General features: G+C 30.6%; 1 protein-coding gene across 5 annotated transcripts in view; it reads left to right on the forward strand.

Annotated features, from left to right (window-relative positions):
• Positions 1-21,386, forward strand: part of grh (grainy head) — a 475,110-nt gene that overhangs the window by 397,859 nt on the left and 55,865 nt on the right. For all 5 annotated transcript variants that reach the window (XM_075311013.1, XM_075311016.1, XM_075311012.1 and 2 more), the window contains exon 3: positions 10,210-10,585. In XM_075311013.1, the coding sequence (XP_075167128.1) occupies positions 10,210-10,585 (376 nt within the window). The remainder of the gene's footprint in view (positions 1-10,209; positions 10,586-21,386) is intronic.

The following is a 21,386-nucleotide window of genomic DNA, read 5'->3' on the forward strand; positions in this document are numbered from 1 at the left end:
AATAAAGAACATCAATGGGAGTGCATGTTCTGGAAGTGCTTTTAAAGTTGTGCCTTTGGAAGAACTTCCAAATTTTTTTGCTGGGTTTGTCATTCCGTTTGTAACACATCGAAATATTGCTCTCAGACCCCTTAAAGTATATATATTCTCGGTCGTGGTGAAATTCTGAGTCGATCTAAACATATCCGTCCGTCTGTTGAAATCACGCTAACTTCCGAACGAAACAAGCTATCGACTTGAAACTTAGCACAAGTAGTTGTTATTGATGTAGGTCGGATGGTATTGCAAATGGGCCATATCGGATCACTTTTACGTATAGCCCCCATATAAACAGACCCCCAGATTTGGCTTGCGGAGAAGTATATTTCATCCGATCTGGCTGAAATTTGGTAGATGCTGTTGGTATACGGTCTCTAATAATCATGCACAAATTGGTCCACATCGGTCCATAATTATATATAGCCCCCATATAAACCGATCCCCAGATTTGGCTTGCGGAGCCTCTAAGAGCCAAAAATATTCTTCCAAAATTTTTCTACCATAGAAAATTTTGTCAAAATTTTATGTTTCTACACGCAAAGAAAAAAAACGTTTGGAAAACGTGTACCAAAAACGTTTTTCTTTTGTTAGAGTTTTTTGAATTGCTTCGAAAATTTTAAACTTTTATCACCAAAAAAATTCGTTTATTACAAAATTTTTATTTTTTCAATAAAAAAAGTTATTTTTGAAATAACATCACAGTCCATTTCGTTTATATCAAACACTGTTCTTTTCTGACTTTAGGTCTTTAATAAGACACATTTTACAGTTCAAAATTTAATATAGTACAATGTAATGTTGAACATTTTTTTCGGAATCTTCCGAATATATCTGGAATATATGTAAAAAAAAAACAAAAGCAAAAAAAAACTTTGGCCGAAGCAGGGATCGAACCCACGACCCTTGGCATGAGAGTCGGACGTAGCTACCACTGCTCCACGGTGCCAAACTAACTGTTTGTTTCTGTTAAATAAACTTTGTTTATTCGGTTCGTGGGCGCCGCAAGCTATGCTATATAAATATAACTTATATGGATATTTATCTATTGATGACCATAACAGGTACATAGCTCAGTGGTTAGTGTGTTGGCTTACAATGTGCATGGTCCGCGGTTCGATTCTCCGTCCAGGCGAAAGGTAAAAAAAATTTTAAAAATTTATAAAATCGTATAATTTCTTCTACATTGTTGGTATTACAGGAAAAGGTGTTAAGAACTAAAAATCCTCATGGTTGTGAGAAAGATGTGAGGGACAATGCAATTAGCAAGAAAATAATGTTTTTTTTTGAGCTAGTCTTTATGAAATTGTTTTTACATCCTGGAAAAGAATAAACGTTTATCACAAAAAGTATATACTTTTCTTCCAAATACACTTCCTTACAGCGAAAAGCAAATGAGAAACGAACTTTGTTTGTCTAAAATTTCGTTTGGGAGGAAAGAATTATTTTTTTGCGTGTATAGAACATTTTGTCAAAATCTTATATTTCTATAGAAAATTTTGTCAAAATTTTATTTCTTTAGAAAATTTTCTAAATTTTCAAAACATAATCTCTATAAAAAATTTTGTTAAAATTTTATATTTTTATAGAAAATTTTGTCAAAATTTTATTTCTTTAGAAAATTTTGTCAAAACATAATCTCTATAGAAAATTTTGTTAAAAATTTATTTCTATAGAAAATTATTTTTCTTTAGAAAATTTGTTCAGAATTTTATTTCTGTAGAAGATGTTGTCAAAATTTTATTTCTGTAGAAAACTTATGAAGCACCTCTTAGTTAGAGAGGAATATTTTGTAAAATCTTCCAGAACATAAAGAATTCTACCAAACAGTAAAAAATCTGCCATTTTTGGTAGAATCGTGTTCATAATTATATATAGATAGACCGCGTATAAAGCGACCCCCATATTTCAATTCTGGCTTTATAATTACCGCACAAGTGTTCATATCGGTTCGTAATTATTTCTTCCCTATATATACCGGTCAAGAACTAATATATATCCCGCATGAACTAAATCACAATTTAAAAGATGATGTTAAGAAGTTTTAAGATGCCTTGCCATCGGCCGCAACCCAAGTAATTCAATTGTGTATGACCGTCTTTAGTAGAAGTTTCTACGCAATCCATGGTGGAGGGTACATAAAATTCAGCCTGGCCGAACATACGGCCGTATATACTTGTTTTAAATATTTTTTTCTATACTTGTTACTTTTTAATAATTTTTTTCTATACCATAGTAGTTTTGTTCCCGTATTGCCGAGCACCCAAAGAAAAAGTACTTTTCTCCGGAATGAAATTTTAGACAAATAAAATTTTTCTTTGTAAAAAAATATTTTCCTTAAGGATAAATAAACGCGAATTTATAAATAGCGTTGAAATGATTGTTCCCAGTTTTTTTCTATACTTGTTACTTTTTAATAATTTTTTTCTATACCATAGTAGTTTTGTTCCAGTATTGCCGAGCACCCAAAGAAAAAGTATTTCCTCCGGAATGAAATTTTAGACAAATAAAATTTTTCTTTGTAAAAAAATGTAAATAAACGCGAATCTATAAAAAGCATTGAAATGATTGTTCCCAGTTTTTTTTTTGATTGGTTAAAAAAATATTAAGATTCAAAAAAAAACTTCGTTTGTCTAAAATTTCGTTCCTCAGAAAAGAAAATTCTCCTTTCAGTGTGGAATTTTAATTAAAATTGCTTTAATCGCCAAAGCCATCCAAAAAAATATTCAATCCAATTAAAATTTAATTAGTTCATTTAAGATGTTTAAATGATATTTATTTGGAGTAAAAATGTAATTAAAATAACTGATAACTTTTTTGCCTACACAATGAATGTTTCTAGAACGTTTTGAATGATTTTTATTTGGAGTAAAAATTTAATTGAAATAACTAATACATTTTTTTCATATTGTCTACACCTAAAATTGAATGTCTATAGGACGTTTTGCCAAAATTTGATAAAAATATAATTGTTGTCATATATATTTGTGTACTATTAAAAAATATTTTTTAACTTAAAAAAAAAATTAAAAATCACGCAAAAGTCAGGTCTCTCATATGGAGAAGATTTTCAAAGCAAAAATACTAAGAAATGGATCCAACTTTACAAAGGACTTAACCACCTTTAGAATTAAACCCGTAACTCCATGTTTGAATGGCAAGCATGTTAACTATTGCACCACATTAACTAGCAAATCGTTGTCAAAAAATATCATATTTTGATTATGGTTTTGTGAATTTTCTATATGTCTTCCCTATCACTCAAATATCATCTGCAAGAACAACGTAGCTTCTCACACTTCAACAACAGCAGCAGGTGGTTTAGTTAGATGGACACATTGAAGGAGAATGTCTTGGAGTTTGAGTGTTATTGTTGCCATTAAAGAAATGACCATGATATGCTCTAGCACAATGAGCTGGTCAGGCCATTGGTTCTCTTCTCCCTCTTGGGGCTTCTTGCATATTAATGGAAACAAAACAAAAAATGGATATTCTTTGGCTATACCCAAGGTGTCTCACCATGTATTTGTTAAAACACATCAAAAGTCTTTCATAATTTCCAGATTTTATGAAGTCACGACATTTTCAAACTGTGCCACCACGACACGTTCAAAATACAAGGAGCAGATCAGAGCAAATGCATTCCATGACATGAAAGAAACCCCAACACTACTTCATTGTAATGCTAATGCTGGCGACAAAGAAGAAGAAGAAGAAGAAGAAGAGGTGATGACCAAAGCGATTGGCGGTATTGGCGACAACAACGTCAACCGTCGATAATGTTGAAAAGTTAGCGTGTGACTGTTAATAGGATTAAAAACCATTAACGCATCTCAGCAATGAAAAAAAAAGGAACAAAATCAACACTATAGAAAAATTTCCAAAAATAAATACACGCTAATATTAATATTGATATCCATATCGTGTTGAATGTTTGCTGGTGTATAATATGTGTGAATGTAATTTTAGTTATCTTCTCAAGCAAAAATAAATAATAAAAAAACAAATCAATATAAAATATTTACAATCAACCCCCCAGAGCCATATTGCCATGGCATGCAGAGTTTTTTATATAATTGCAAGGAGATTAAAAAAAAAACAAACGTTTTTAAAGATAAACAATTCATTTTTATAAATCGCTCATAAACTATTGACACTTGGGGGGCAAACATTTTCCCCCCTAAAATAATTCAAATAATTTGTGGGAAGAGAAATATAATTCACCATGGTCTTTGGTTCCAACTAAGACTTTGATTAAGACATTTTTATTTTATTTTCTAGAAACACCTATTTCAATTAAAATTTTTTCTAGATCATTTTATTTGCCACGCCATAAAATTTACGATCGTCCCTAGGAATATCTAATGGCGAGAAGTGAAACAAAAATTAATTAATATTTTACTTGAGATTTTCTTGAGATATTTTAAATATTTAATGAAATGAATTATTAATCTAAAGCAGAAAATTTACACTCCTATCAGGCCAATCTATAACCAAGATCTTTGCCTGTCTGCTCGATAACAAACAAGAGTAAGTAACAAGCTGCCCATTCATTCATTTGCGCTTTGACAACGACAAGAATTTCAAATGAAATTAAAATTCTCACAACACCTGTTACGATTTGTTTTGATTTGGCTGTGGAAGATTGAATTGACATGTTTTTGAATGAAACTACAAATATTTCGTGTTATAGGATTTGTTGTGATTTTTTTTATTTTGAGTATTGGAGTAGTTTAACACCCTCTTTCAGTTTAACTCAATGTTATACAATAATAGTTAATGGGATATTCGACCGCCTTGCTCCTACCTTTTTGGTAAGGAGAGACTGGTTGGTTGATTGGCTGACGAACTAGAAGAAAAAAAATTGCCAGTCGTCAATCGCCAGTCATCTATGAAATGAGGGGCGCTATCAATGATGTCAAAGTATTGTTTAGACCAGATTCTCTTCCAGATTACCTACAATACAAGTTTTTTTCTCCTTACCTGGCTAACTGCTTGCTATTGTTTTTCGGTCCACGTGAATGAATGAATGAGATTGTGTGCCTGTATATTTCGGTATGATTTGTAAAACTTCTTTACTGTTTAGTTTTCTGTTGTTTTTTTGCCGATGTGATTTGTGGCATTAAATTGTTGTCGCGTGCCTGCAATTTTTGTTGTTGTGCAAAAAATATCGGTGAAAAACGTCTACAATAAGAAAACATGATTTTTGTGGTTGGCTGATTTTTACTGTCTGTTTACCGTCCCGCTGCCATAAGCCCAATGGACTGAATGATCCGTATGTCGTTTCATTTACTGACGGGATGGCTGAATGTTCTCCAAGTTGTTTGCATTTTTCTTGATTGATTTGTATGTCATTCTTTGGTTTTGTTAATGTTTACCTTAGTTTTTAATTTAGTGTCAGTAAGTTGTTCTATGAGAATTGTAATTTTAAAACTGAAGAAAATATTTAAAATTATTTGGCTACATAAAGTTAATTAGGCCTCTATACAATATAGATTGAACTACATTGAAAACGTGTCTTTAAATTGGTGATAGTTTTTTTTTTTCAACAAATCTAGTATACTAAATCACAATGGACTGAATAGTCTAAGTGAGCCTGAATCTTAATCGGGCTGCCACTTTAACCTAACCTAGTATACTAAAAAGGTTTATTGTTAGAGTTGAGTACTATGTTCATGTTTCAAGCTGAAAACCATCTTGCTTTCACGGTTATTGTTTTTTTTATTAATTAATTTAGAAATATATAATTATTTGCAGTCAATTCCTTGGATATTTTCCAACCATTATTTGGCAAGACTTGATCAAAATATAATCGTCTTCATAAATATATTTGTATTTTTAATTTAGTCTTTTAGTGAAAAAAACCGAACATAGTACTCACTTTAATTCTTGGATATTAAATAAAACAAAACTTTATAAATTATTAATAATTGAATGCACACAAAATATATTATCAATGTATATAAAACTTAAGAAGATTTTTTGATCAACTTATTTCTTATGTGGAATAAATCAATTCTGGTCGAAGCTTAAAATATAATTCATTCTAGTCCCAGAAAAAAATTATAACAATTTCAAACAATGTGGTTTTTACATTTGATTCAGTTCTACATGGAAAATACTGCAGTCAATCAAATATATGAATTTTGTACTAAATTTTTATTAATTGATTCTTAAAATGTATGCCATCTCTTTCCCAATATACTGTATTCAAACATTTTGGCATTATAAAAATATATAAAATTTTCTAAAAGTACAAAAAAAGCATTCTTTCCTTCGTAGCGAAATTTTAGAACAATGAAATGTTCTCTTATAACGTTGTCTCTTTGAAGAGATTTACAGTTTTGTTTAGTCTGAGAGAAATATATTTAACAATAAAGGAAAACTTGTTTGGCCTAGAATCCTTTCATCTACTTACAAACAAAATTCTCTTAAATTTTAATAAGAAAAAAAACTGAGGAAAGAATTATTTATACCAAGTTACTGGAAGTTTTGATCACAGTCCGAATTTTTATTTATATTATAAAAAATAAGATATCCTGTTATATCTTTCTGATTCAAAATCCGATTTATTTTCTATAATAAATTCTTGCACACATGGATATATTTAAAGGGTGATACGGTCAAAATTTGGTCAAGGGAAAACGCGTGTAAATCGGGTAAATCGTTTATTTAAAAAATCAAATTAAATTTCTTTTTCAAGTTCAATTAGTATAAAATTCAGGAAAATATTCAGCTGGGATTTCGCTTTTCCAAATCCGAATTGCCGGGCCTCACGCTTGACACCTGCCATCAGATTTTGTACAGCCACCTTGTCCACCTTCTTCGCCGCAGAAAGCCAGTTTGCCTTGAACTGCTGCTCGTCCTTAGCAGTATTTTTGGTCTTCTTTAGGTTCCGCTTGACAATAGCCCAGTATTTCTCAATTGGGCGGAGCTCTGGCGTGTTGGGAGGGTTCTTGTCCTTGGGAACCACCTGCATTTGTTGGAGGCCTACCACTCCATGGCCTTTTTACCGTAATGGCAAGATGCCAAATCCGGCCAAAACAGTACGGAACAACCGTGTTTCTTCAGGAAAGGCAGCAGACGTTTATTCAAACACTCTTTCACGTAAATTTCTTGGTTGACAGTCCCGGAAGCTATGAAAATGCTGCTTTTCAAGCCACAGGTACAGATGGCTTGCCAAACCAGATATTTCTTTGCGAACTTTGACAGTTTTATGTGCTTGCAAATATCTGCTACATTTCCCCTTCCTGTCCCGGAAGCTGCTTGTAGTCGGCTTTGACGTAGGTTTCGTCGTCCATTACCACGCAGTCAAACTTCGTCAGCATCGTCGTGCACAGCCTCCGGGATCGCGCTTTGGCCGTCGTATTTTGTTTATCGTCGCGATTTGGAGTCACTACCTTCTTGTAAGTCTATAGTCCGGCTCGTTTTTGCGCTCGATGCACGGTTGTAGACGATACACCCAGCTTATTTGCGGAATCTCGGAGAGAGAGGTTAGGGTTTCGCTTGAAACTACCGGCAACTCTCTTTGTCGTCTCAGCGGCTTCCGGTCTTCGATTTCCCCCCGATCCAGACTTCCTGGCTGTCTACAAACGTTCCCCAAACACTTTAATTACATTTGTAACGGTTGATTTTGCAACTTTTAGCGATTTTGCCAGCTTTGCGCGATGCGCGAGCAAAATTTTGATACGCTGCTCTTCTTGCTTGGACGGCATTTTGACAACTGAAGAGTGAATTCCAAAATCAAAATAGGAGCAACATTCTACACACACACACCTTCAAAATGGGAGGTGTTCAGGTTTTTTAAATGCAAAATTGAAAGAAATACGTCAAGTTTTTATTGACCAAATTTTGACCGTATCACCCTTTAGCATAATGAGTGTTTTCGATAACCTATACAACTCCTTCTTAAAAGAAGTTTCCAAATTAAGTTTTAATGATTGATGTAGTATAAGATAAAACATTTGCACACATAAATTATAAACACTTGTTGAAGTAGATATAAATGTGCTTATGTATATATTATCTAGATTTGTTAGAAATCAATTCTGAAAACATTTTCAAAATAATTTCAAAGATATTTCGGAAAATGCAAAACCATTTTTGTAAAATTCTTTGATAACAAAGTATTCATTAGTCGCGTTTTTGTTTGAAGATAAATGCTACCCACAAATCAGTTGAACATAACTATTTATAGGTCACGCGAGGAAGTTTTCAAATGTTTTACTAGGCTTTAAAATTTTCCCAAATTTCTAAAGTAGAGTATTTATTCCGAAAGAAGCTACATGCTTTTCATGATAATGAGAAGAGAAACATTGTTTGGTACAGTTTTTATATAAAATTGTTATTTATTATATTGCTAATCCTCATTATTTCTTAAAATATAATACCAGCCAACATATCTTGAAACTATCTTTCATAACTCAAAAGCCATTTTCCTACTTCCTTAGCTTTTTCGCTTCCTTCCGAACACACATACCTAATTTCCAAAGCCTATTTAGAAATTATTATTATTCCATGCATAGGAAAATAAAATCCCAGAGTAAAGCGTGCTATGAATTGTTTATATTATTCTGCATTATACTCATTGGTAAAGTATCCACTTTGCAGCATTATTGTTCACACAAACCTCAGTTTAGACCTACATCAATCGAGCAGAGCAGACTTGATCACCTATTGTAACAACTTTAAGAAACGGGTTAGTTTTAATGTTTTTTGATTTGGTTGGCCTATGTGATGCTATTGAGATTTGATATTTTACTGTATTTCAAGTTCAATTAAGTTGTTATATGGCTTTTTTGTACTATTACTGATGCCAATATCGCTAGCACTAGCTGCTGTCCATTATTATCGCCTTGCCATCTTAACATCATTATCAATCGTAGAAAAGTTTGTAGTCAACACCAGCGAATATCTTCAGCAATCACTATGATCATTATCATAGATCGTCATCATTTGCCAACACTTTGACTCTGTTTCCAGACATATTAGTGAGGCTCGGGGTTTCTTTGGAATTTTGATTTTTGTTTTTCTCTTTATTTTCGCCATCAGTGACCATTAAAATATATAACGCAAAAACAATTATGATCATTATCACCATAATTGGGCAAAGATCGCGCTAAAAAGCCAAAGGATTTTTTATTACCACTTGCAGACAACACTCCAAGCCACTTGGAGGTAGCAAAAGACAATGACTGAGGACAAATGCAAAGCCATTTGTGTAAAGTGTCAATGTACAATTATAATAAAATGAAAATTGCTAACAAAAAAAGACAAGAAAAATAAATTTAGTTCCGCAATCTGCCATTGTTTTGCCTATTTTGGGTTGGCCAAAAGGAAAAATACAATAGTAACCTGGAGGAAATTTATATTCCAAAATTAAAAAAAAAAAAAAAAAAAAAAACAATTGAGAAATATTTCTGTGACTGTGTGTTGAAAGATTTATGAGGAAATTATAAGGTTTGATTTTGCATGGAAATATCGAAAAATCAGATAAGCTAAACATATAAATTTAAGAATTTCATATATGGAATTCTTTAAATTTATATTCGAATCATATATCCGTTACCGAAGCCCTATGATAACCTTTCCATCCTGGTTCAATGGCCAATACTTTCTAAACCAACAAAATAATAAGTGGCATTTCTATGAATTTCAGTGGTGCAGGGTTTGACGTAGACGACTCTACCAAACCTTTGCTGTTCCCCAATTGTTTACTTTTCATTTCCGGTAAAACAGAAATATACGAATGTTTTTAGGAAACAATTCATCTTGCAAAACTAGAATGCCATAAAAGATTTTAGATTAATTCCTGTTTTGCATTGTGGACAAGATCAATAATAATTTTCTTTTAATTTTATTGCTATTTTTAGAAAAAGTTTCTTTACAGATTACTTTGAATGTGTGCAATATTTGTCCTGGATCGTGTGTGTGTGTGATGCTGACTCTATATTCATTTTGATAAAAACACAATTTTTTTTCAAATATATTTAATTAATATTTTGCTCTTTCTTTCCTCTCTTTTTATGCTATGATATGGATAATCACTCAATTACTTGTGGACTAATCATCATCAATGGCTAACAAACAAACGTTTGTTATTCAAACATGTAACGTATGTATATGTGTGTGTGTGTGTATGTGTTGTGTTGGGTGCTTTTGTTGTATATTTAGTGCTCCCAGTTCGACTGTTAGCAAACTTAACGGTCAAACCACACCTCTCGATGTGTCGAGCCTATCGCAAAACGAGATACAAGGCTTGCTGCTTGGCTCACACCCATCGGCCACAACGGCCGGTTCGGCCGGCGCAAATGTCACTTCAGCCTCGAATATTGCCCACCAACAACAATCGGCCATTGTGGCAGCCAGTGCAGCAGCTGCTGCTAATGGAGCTTCTGGTGGCCCGGGCACAGTCGTCATAACAGCTGATCAACAACGCCAACAGTCGAATGCAACAACAATTAGCATTAAACGAGAACCCGAAGATTTGCGTAAAGATCCTAAGAATGGTACCGCTAGTAATGGCTCAGCAGCCAGTAGCGGACAAAAGGTGAGTGAACCCATGTAAAAATTCCTTTTATTCCGTTCTCTATATCCGAATAACCATTGGTGTTATTTCGGTATAATGACTGCGAATTTTTGAGGTACTACAACTCCTTGTGTTTGGAGACAACGAATTTCCCTGAGAAAAAGAAAACAGAATGTTTTTGAACAGGATATTCCATAATTCCATATTTTTTCTTCGACCCTAAACAGGTGTTTACAATACAGGAAAAACATTTAATTTTTTCTTACCTATTTTTTTTATTTAATTATGTATTTATATTAATATTTAACCCTACAAAAAGGACGCAACACGCAAAGAAACCAGTTTTGTTTTTAAACACTTGAAAAAATTACCGCAAACCAACATAAAAGGCTTTTTCATATAAAAAAAATCATATGGCCACTTTAAAAACAAACAAATAATCATTTGAAAATTTCACAAAATTTCTCATATTTGCCGTAAAATTTTTTTCCTTCTTTATTCGGGTGTATGGTCCTCTGTTGTTCTAATGATTAAATGTTTAGCTTTCTTCCTCCCATTTCAATTAGACTAATTCAAATCATTCATTCATGCATACTGATCTTAGCACTCATACATTTGAGCCCATTACCACCCCACTTGCTAGCATCCACTCTCACACTCTCTTTCTCATTGCTATATCGATACACTCTTCTTTAGTACACCCATTTATTCTATTGGTATTTCGCTTAGCAATTGTATGCACAATAGTATTGTCACTGTAGTTGTATTTGTAGTGTCTCCTCATTTTCATGTGCTTTGCAATTGGATGGCTTTCAATTGAATGCTTGACTTATTTTCTTCTAACAATAGTTGTTATGTTGTTGTTGTTTCCTTGCTTTTGCATACAAGACTACACACGTGTGCTGTGCCCCTCCATGAGTTCCGAATGAGAGTGTGTTTGTAGACCGTAGGCATAACGTAGCTTGCCTAAGCTACTGCATCAGTCTGTCGTCTATTTAGCAAGCAACGTTTGGCTATTGGTTAAAATGACAGCACAACTCAATTCATATTTCCTCTCTTTAACTGTTATACCACTGCAAAAGCGTTGAGTAACTGTTATATGCTCGAATACAATGCACACACAATTACATTGCTTTCGCTAGGCTATCTCTGTTTAACTTTTTACACCTTTGAGGTGGTGGAAACAATTCTTCTCTTTCGCTCACATTACGGTAAAGGCAACACTACTCCCTGAGTTGTAAATGCGTTCGAATTCAGTGTGAGAATAAGAAGCCGTATGAAAGTTTGATATTAAGATAAGGGGAAATCGTTTTAAAACCGACCAACTGTCTGATGCAACATGTTCGATATGAGAAGACTGTTGTTGGCAGTGATAATGGAGCATGTGCCATAAGCCATATGTTTTCATGTTGCCCATAAAAAAGAAGGATATTGGAAAATTTGTGTCTTTTGTTTGTAACAAACGGAAATTTGTTTTTTTTAAATTTTTTTCTATAATTTTAATTTATTTTATAAATTTATGTTTAATAATTAATTGAAGTTTTTTTTTTTAATTATGATAAATTCCACTAAAATTTCCTACACTCAAAAAAAAGTGAACTCTCTATATGGAGAAAGTTTCCTTTACTCTAATTTTTTTTGCGTACGTTAGTTAAATGAACTAAAAAAAACGGGAAAAAATTTCACATAAATGAAGTAAAAAGATTTACTAAATTCGTACTTCTCACAAAATAGTTCATTATTTCTTTAAATTTGTAAATTTTACTACAAATGCATCCATCATGAACTTCGTACATCACTAAAGATATTCTTGCAATTTTGAATTCCATTTTTTTCTTTCAAACTACAAAATTTTCTTTAATAAATGAAAATAAAAATTTTCTAAAATTAACCAAATGTTTTCTTACTGGTGGGTTCACTGTTTTTTTTTTTTCAGTGTACTGAGCATAGCAATACATTTTGTATATCGAAACTTTGTCAATCAAAATAAACAAGAAAACATTCTTTTAGATTTATTTTATTTATTAAAATAATTATTTTAATTACAAATTATAATAAATCTATAACAAAAAAAAAAAGCAAATAGCTACTTAGACCATCGGCTTATCTTTTAAATAAATTCTGGTTTATTTGTTCTTAAAGAAAATATTCCCTATTAGGGGAATTTCATTTGCTACTGATGCTAAAATTAACTTAAAAAAATCAATTTAAATTAATATTATTTTGTTTTAGTTTATTTTTAAAAAATTTTTAAGAAAATTTTCCCAGCATACAGGAAAATTTCAAAAGTTTTATAAACATAAAAATGAGTATAAATTTCAATAACCGAACAAATAAGTTCATTGCCAAAGTAAAGTAGTATTTTCGTACACTTCTCTAATATAGTAAGAACGAACTACAGAGCAGTTAATGTGGTAATGATTTAGGAGAAATGTTTTTTTTCTTTTAGTTTTATTTTTATTTATTTATTTATTTATTTATTTATTTATTTGTTTTTCTTAGAATGAAGAATTTCCTAAATGCTAGTTAAAAATCCAATATCGTTATTTCAACAATGCATTATTGGCATCTCAAGAAATGTTATCAAATTTAAATAAATGTTCGAAAGAGGTAGTTAATTTTTCCCATTATAAAGCTTGCTTTTTTTCTTTGACAAGATCTTTGGTTATATCTTTTGGTTCATAAACTTAAATTTGTAGTCCTTTTCAGACGTTACAATAACTCTTCTGATCTTGAGTAATTATACTCACTCTCGTATATTACAAAGCAGTCTCATTTAAAGAGCAACTAAACCGCTAAATTTATGCTAAATATACAAACTATATTCTCTAATCTAAAGAATACCAAACAACACACGCAGAGAAGGAATGTGATCACCCCAACCATGTTTCAATAGCATAATGTTACTTTTTCACGGAAAACATGTAACATGTTTGTCGAAACCATGTTATTTTCTCGGAAATCATATATCTGATTTCGGAAAGCATGTTATGTGTGACGAGAAAAGAATATTTTTGGGACCAAAATGTCACATGGTCGCCGTGAAAAAGTAACATGGTGCTCTTGAAATATGTTTGAAGTGATCATATTCCTCCTCTGGGTGCAATATTTAAACACCGCAAAGAAGTATTATAGCTTAGAGTATTAATCCAATTAGAATGAATCCTTCCAATATCAAATGGTGAATTTTGGAATAATATCACTTCGTAGAGAAAAATTCTATTTTTGGATAGGAATACAACAACATTTTTACCGCAAAAATGTTATTCTCTCGCCAAACACTAAACTATTGTTGACATCAGATACAATATATGGGGGAAAATTACATGGTTTCGACAAATATGTTATATGTTATCCGTCCAAAAATATCATACTGCTGTAGTTGATGATATTCTTTCTTTGGTTGTTCCGGACTCAAACTTCGATACCGAGATAAATTTTATTACTAATAAAATTTATAGAAAAAGATTTCGTTCGCCTAACATTTCATTAAGAATAATGGTAACTTTTCTTAAAGGTTGACATTAAAAAAATATTTCCAAAAAAAAAAAATATATCATCTTCAAAATTATATTATGGTTTTAAAAATTTGATTTATTTCTGGGCTATATTTCATTAAATCTTAAACTTCAACAAAACTCAAAATTTGATTTAGAATTTTTTTCAAATAATAATAGTTTACGAAAACAAAAAACATATATACTAATCCGGAGTATACTGGAATACAAAGATGTTCATTTGTATAAAAACTTCGAAATATTAATAAAATTTGGTTTTATAACTGAGTTAATCATAACTAATTTTGAAAATATAATGAGATATTTTAATATTGTAATGAATATTACGTAAAATAATAATAATAAACTTCGTATCATCATCGTCTTAATGAAACCACTTCGATTTATCCATGGAACCCTTTGTTGACAGAATTAAAAAGAGTGTTTATATGTTTTAAAATATTTACACACTTTGAAACCTCTCACACTCGGAGATCTCTCAAAACTGGACAATTGTCGCCAGACGTTCCCTATATTAACTTATTAAAAATTAACCTCTTATAACTGGACACCTCCGAAGTATGCAAAAAATTTAGGCGACCTTGGGTATCCAATTTCGAGTGGATTCACTATATTTGTATAGTGCTTAATAATGAAGATAACGCAGTTTCTATAAAGCGTAGCTCCATTTCCCACACCTTTCTTATAATTTTTATTATGAAACAATATTTTTCTCTTCTAATGATTGCAACTGTCTTCGTTAAAAACAAAATATTCAAGAATCAGGTATTATTTTATAACGTTTTGTTTCAACTAATATTATGCATCTCATATCACTTTTTTATATATTATTGCAAATTATAAATTCAACCATGTTTATTATCTTATTATGCATAGCTCATATTCAAATATATTCCAATCGAAATGTATGCACCCATTTTTCTAAAATCTTGTCATTTTTGCTTAATATCAAAGCAATGATTTAATTTCTTAAAAAAAAACTCTCCAGAAATCCTCATCCCTTAAAATATGTTCTAATTCTCTCCAAACATTCATAGTAATCATTTCTTGAATATAAAGAGCATGAGAGACCTACTGTGGTGTATTTCTTTAGGTGAAGAATGAAGTAAACGAACCATATGCACTGATACTATATTCACACCTCAGCTCAAACAAACGATCATGAGATGATGACCATTGAGTACTGAAGTACTGAATTTGTGATACGACAAACCGAGCGAACAAGTAAACTTGATGATGGTGGTGACTATGACGATGATGTTGTTGACGGTGGTGGTTTTTGTTGTTTTGGTTTGATCAATTACTCTACTGTTGTTATTGTAGTTTGTTGTTGTGTGAGCCGTTGTCGTCGTTGCTGTTGTGAGTGAGCCTCTAACAAAGTCCATAACAGCCAACGTCTCTTTGCATACCTTTAGTCGTAGTCGTCTTTTTAACGTGGTCTTGACAAGGTCGTTCGGCTAAACGCATGTTGTTGATAAAACAATAATTTTTATCATACGAAACGTATTTATTTGAAAAAAAAGCGGGAACGATCTTTGATTTCGAAAACGAGTTTATGTAATAAAAAAAGGAATATATAAATATTTATGTGTATAAAAAATTATTTGAAAATAATTTAGAAAAAATTATAGTGAATAAAATTAAACCAAAACCAAAGATTTGTTTACAAAAAAATAGAAATTTTACAAAAAAAAAGTCAAACCATATAAACCTCAAAGAAAAAAGTGCAAAATTAAAAAAAAAAAAAGATTTTATTGAAAACAAATTCCAAAAATTTATAGAAGAGGTATAGAATTATTTTAAAAAATAGTTTAAAATAAAAAAACGGAAAGATATTGGAAATCTAATGAAAAAATTGTGTGTGTGTCTTGTATAAAATATCGAACAAATTTCAAAAGATCACACTATACTTTTAATAGCAACAACAACAAAAACCTAAACATCAACTTCACATCATCATTAGAGTTAGTGAGATCACATCAAACCAAAACATATGCTTTGATAATGGTTCAGTCATGTTGCAACTAACAACGCTGAGAGCTTATAGAGAAAGCCTTTATGTGTGGGAGTGAGTGGGTGTAAGCATTACGGCAATAGAGCTATATATACACATGCTCAAAAATTCAGTTATACAACAACAATGCATGAACACCCTCATAAAGAGTTTGGTTCTTAAGTCTTTTGTTTGGATTACAATTTATTACCACAACGAATACAAATGAAACGTTTTGAGCGTTTTTATTAAAAACAAATTTAAAGTTCTAATTCTAGAGAATCTCTTGTTAAGTTTATTAAGTGTTATTTTGATAAAAGATTTTAATTTTATATACTGAATTTTTATTTCCCCATTTTTTAAATTTGCATTTATGCTACGCTAGCTAGTGCGCTTGTGTCATTTTTATTTTTGAACTTCTCTTTTTTTCCTGCACTTAGCATATATTTAAAATACGCTAATATTCTAGACAAATTTCATTTCCTGTTAAATTAATTATTAAAAAAGAGCAAAACATAGAAGAATTTAAATTCTTTCTAAACAGAATAAAAACCCTCTCTAACAAATATATTCTAAAGGCAAAGTATATTTATTATAGTTGTTGTTTTTTTTATATTCCATTTTGGTTTATGTTCGTTTTTTTTTTTGTTTTGTTTGTCATACGCTTTTTTTGTTGTGTCACAATCATTAAAAATTTATTATTGTTATAAACAATGTTATTGATTTCGGTTTTTTTCTTTGCTGGTATTATTTTTGGTTATTTTTTCGTTTGATATAATGACACTTATATACCAACAAGCTTTAAGATAATATTCTTTGGCGTCATCATTAGATTTTTGGTGTGTGTCTATTTTTCGTCGAACCGTCAAGGTCTCTGAGAAGAGGGAGAAAAACTAAAGGACAGTTATATTTGTCAATTTAAAATAAAGTAGTTTTTGGATGAATTTTGAAACTCTGAGAGCAAAGTTTTGAAAAAAAAATCAACGAACAGACGGATAGATCTAAAGTGTTTTTTATCATAGTTCAAATTTTTTGAAGATATATGAAACATGTTTCTTCTGTGTGTTTTTTTTTATTTCATTTAAGAGAAATAATGCAAATTAAACGCACATTTTAATATTGACTCCAAGCCAAATACTACCAACAACATTAATAACAAATGGCTTATAGCATCAAAAGCTACATTTTCGATTTCGTTATGGGATACAATTTCAATCCCAGAAACAACAATATATTACCTAATTTCTTGTGTTTTATGTTAAAACTTGAAATATTTTAATATATTTCGATTGTTTGGAATAATTTTAAATAATGTTGTTTTTTGTTGTGTTTAAAATGCGACGACACAGCCTATGGGTTTTTTGTATTTGTTGCTTTATTTCCAAAGATTTTTTGTTTTAACGTCATTGGTTGTTTTTATTCCTATAGGCTTGATTTTGTTTGATAGTATTTTGAAATAGCATCGATACAAATGTCTTATCGATTTATCTTTGTAGTTTTTGTCTTCTTCTTTACGAAATGGTGTTACTAAGTCACTGGGCGAAGAGTTAAAGCTTTTGCTCTTTTTGCTCTGGTCTTCTCTTGTTATTTCCAAATAAAAGTGTAAGTTATTTTAGTGATGCTACCATAAAGCCTATGGTGGTCATCAAATGTTTTGAAAACATTTCAAAGAACTGGTTTGAAGTTGTTTGTTTTTAGTTTGGTTTTTTAAAATTAAAAGCCTATTTTGAAATGAATTTTAAAGTGGTATCATCTTCAAGTGGGCTATAGGCCATAGACTACATTAAAATTGCTTGTGATGATTTACTGAGGCTAGTGATGATGGTCAAGATATTTAGACATAGGTATGGGGTTTCCATGTTTTTTGTGTTACATTTTGATTTACTTAAAATGAGTTTTCTTGAAAACAAAACAGGTGTCCCATAATGAAATATCTCAAATTGATTTAAAATACTATCATGATTGGTAATCAAAGACGTTGGGAAATTTTCTTTAGAGCCATGTATAAATTAATTTTAATTAATTATAAAATTGGTTTACATGGAATTCCTTTTTGTATCCATAATTTGGAGATTTTTAATAAAAAAGACTGAAAGAAAAAATTTATAAAATTAAATCAAATAGAAGCACTGTCAATTCTTGGAACTTCAGTTTAAAATTATCAAGAAAAGTAAGAAATAATATTAAATAAATAATAATAATAATTTGTGTAATTGAAAATTTTTTGTTATCATTTGTAAGATAAGCAAAAGTTGGGAAATATCAATTTAACCTCCTATATAATCGAGCCTAAAAAAAAAATTTGGAGATTTTTTATAAAACGACTGAAAGAAAAAATTATAAAATTAAATCAAATATAAGCAATTTATTGAACTTCAGTTTAAAATTATCAAAAAAAGTAATAAATAATATAAAATAAATAATAATAATTTGTGTAATTGAAACATTTTTTTTATAATTTGTAAGATAAGCAAAAGTTGGGAAGAATCAATTTAACCTCCTATATAATCGAGCCTACAAATTTCAAATTCCATGAAAATGTGAAATTCCATTCACAGATTCAACTTTTTCAACACTTTGGTTAAAAATATTGAAAATTTAGAATACACCAATAGATTATAAAATTATTTTTACTTCAATTTATATTAGTGTGTTCTTCCATTTATGTCAAATGAAATTATAAATTAAAAGTTTTCGGACTCAAAGTTCTAAAGTTCTATATTTCTTTCATATATTTCCAAAATTAATAATTGTATAGAAATACTTCAATCTTTAAAAATAATACCCATATTATTTAATTGCAATTTTATTATTTAGTCATTAATTGATTCCTCAAACATACAAACTCTACCTGATAGTTGTATTTCTCATAGTTCTTACCACAAATATTCGCAAAACCAAAAATAATGCGTGGCTCATTTTAAATACCTTACTTCATTTCGAATACCTTCCATACTACCTTCATATGCCGCAGAACTTCGATGGTGTAATGTAGGTTGCATTTACTTCCTGCTTGCAAATATATTCTAGTTGGCGAGACTGGACTGCATGCGGCACATAATTCTCGTATATATAAATGACATCTTAATGACAGACAGACTTGTAAGAGGCCAATCAACTAGCCTTATGCAAAGTAAAATAAACGAATGGGAAAAAAACCAATGTTAACAACGGAAAGTAAAAATAAATCAAGTGACTCATTAAATGGAAAACATAATTAAATTTGCTCACAATAAAAGACAAGAAACCTATATCTCTAGATATGTTTTTTTTATACTTTATTTTTCAAGGATTCTTCCATTAAATCTTGATTTTATTTTATATTTCTTTGTTTTTGTAACAGAGGGAATCTTCAATGGAATATTCTAAAAGGGTTTTAAAAGTTTTATTTAATTACATTTTTTTCAAGGATTTTGCTACTCAGATATATGGCTTTTATTTGCATATTGTTGGTTTTTTATATAACATTTTTTTTTGATTTAGTTCATTCTCTAGAATTAGCAATTAATTAAAATTTTGTTTCTTTATGTTAATTTTGCTATTGATACAATTCCGCAAAATAATAAAATAACTCGCCCACATTAGTTTTTGCCACACAATTCTCAATAATAGCCCCAATAAAAATAAATAAAAAATGTGATGAGAAATATATTTTGTCACAAAATGAAATGCGCAAATCACACTTTAAAGGTTTTTAGTGGTGACAAAAATTTGTGTATAATCCTGTTAAAGAAAACGTATGATTCGAAGAACAAATTATGCTTGCACAGATTCCATTTATTAACCCTCTAATGCCCAATCCCACCTTTAGGAGGTCTCCATTACATAAAAATGGGTAAAATAAATAGAAAACTTCGTTGAATCTCTTCAGGAGGCTTTGCAGCATATACTGAATTTTACCGTATAAATTTTTCTTGTTTAGTTTTCTTACTTTTGTGTCGTTAACATTGAATATTTAATCAGCTGGCAAAAAAATTGGGGCATTAGAGGGTTAATAATAAAATAGTTTTTCAAATGCTATTAAAACACACTTTTGTAATATTTTTATAATTAATTAAATAACTTATCCGACGGTAGGTTGGGAGGCAGTCTTTAAAAAAGTTAAAGTTAAAAAAAATAAAAAATATAAATTTAATTCATAATTTTTTTAGAGTAAATTCAATCCTCTGGCTACTATGTACTCATTAAAAACATTATTCGTAGAAATCATTCTTCAAAAGTCCAATTAAGTTATATGAAAGTTGCTGTCGATGGCCGATTTGATTTTCATGTATCCATTTAATCGATATGCATCCCAAAATGAAGGCGACATAATCGACTCTCGTTTTTATTCACGACGATTGGGATTTGGCTCATCATATACAGCCTATTGGGATGTTGATTTCAATTTAGGAGAGAAAATATAGTAATTTTTCCATCCATAGCCATAATGCAAGCCTTATCATCTCTAAACACTGCTCCTGTTTATAAACTATGTTTATTGTAACATGTTTTTGGCTATTTTCACAGAGATTCTTCATAAACAAAAATGAATTTGAATTTGAATTTTATAATGTCCACATTAATTATTAATTTATGAATTAGTGAATGTCTTTATACGGCCTATTATTTCCTTCAATTTCAATGCGTATACATTTAAAATAATTTTGTGAATGTTTTAAGGTAAAAATTCTCTGTTAGGCTTATACTAGGTTCACCGTCTTCGCCACGTCTTAACTTAGCATCCCAGCAAAACATGGAGCACGATTTCAGCAAGAATGTAAGGGAGAGAGGGAGTACCAACTGCTTACAAAACAATCAGCGCTGATTTTTGTGGATGATGTCCCGATTTAGAGCAGCTTCTACATAGCGCTGATATAATTGCTCATTTTAATAGCAATATTGCTCAGAAATGATATATAATCCTGAGTTTCCTTTTTTATAGCATTGTTGGTATGAAGGAAAGCAGTACTACTTTTCATGCATCTACACTGCATGAATTGGTTGCAATAACATAAACGAATGATCATAATGGGATATTACACCTTGATGGTACACTGAAAAACAGTGAACCTACCAGGAAGAAAACTTTCGGTTAATTTTAGAAAATTTTGAATATTTGTAGAAAATTTTAACTAGACAGTATTACAAACGTTGGCATCACGCCGATGTCATAAAAATAAGTAAATATTTTTCGACAAACTCAAGAAAATTTATTAGACATAACTAAGTTGTTTCACTTGTTAAAGAAAATTTTGTAGTTTGAAGGAAAAACTTGGAGTTAAAAATTGCAAGAATGTCTTTAGTGACATACGAAGTTCATGATGGACGC

Source organism: Haematobia irritans, chromosome 5 (assembly GCF_050003625.1).
Source record: "Haematobia irritans isolate KBUSLIRL chromosome 5, ASM5000362v1, whole genome shotgun sequence".
Classification (NCBI taxonomy): domain Eukaryota; kingdom Metazoa; phylum Arthropoda; class Insecta; order Diptera; family Muscidae; genus Haematobia; species Haematobia irritans.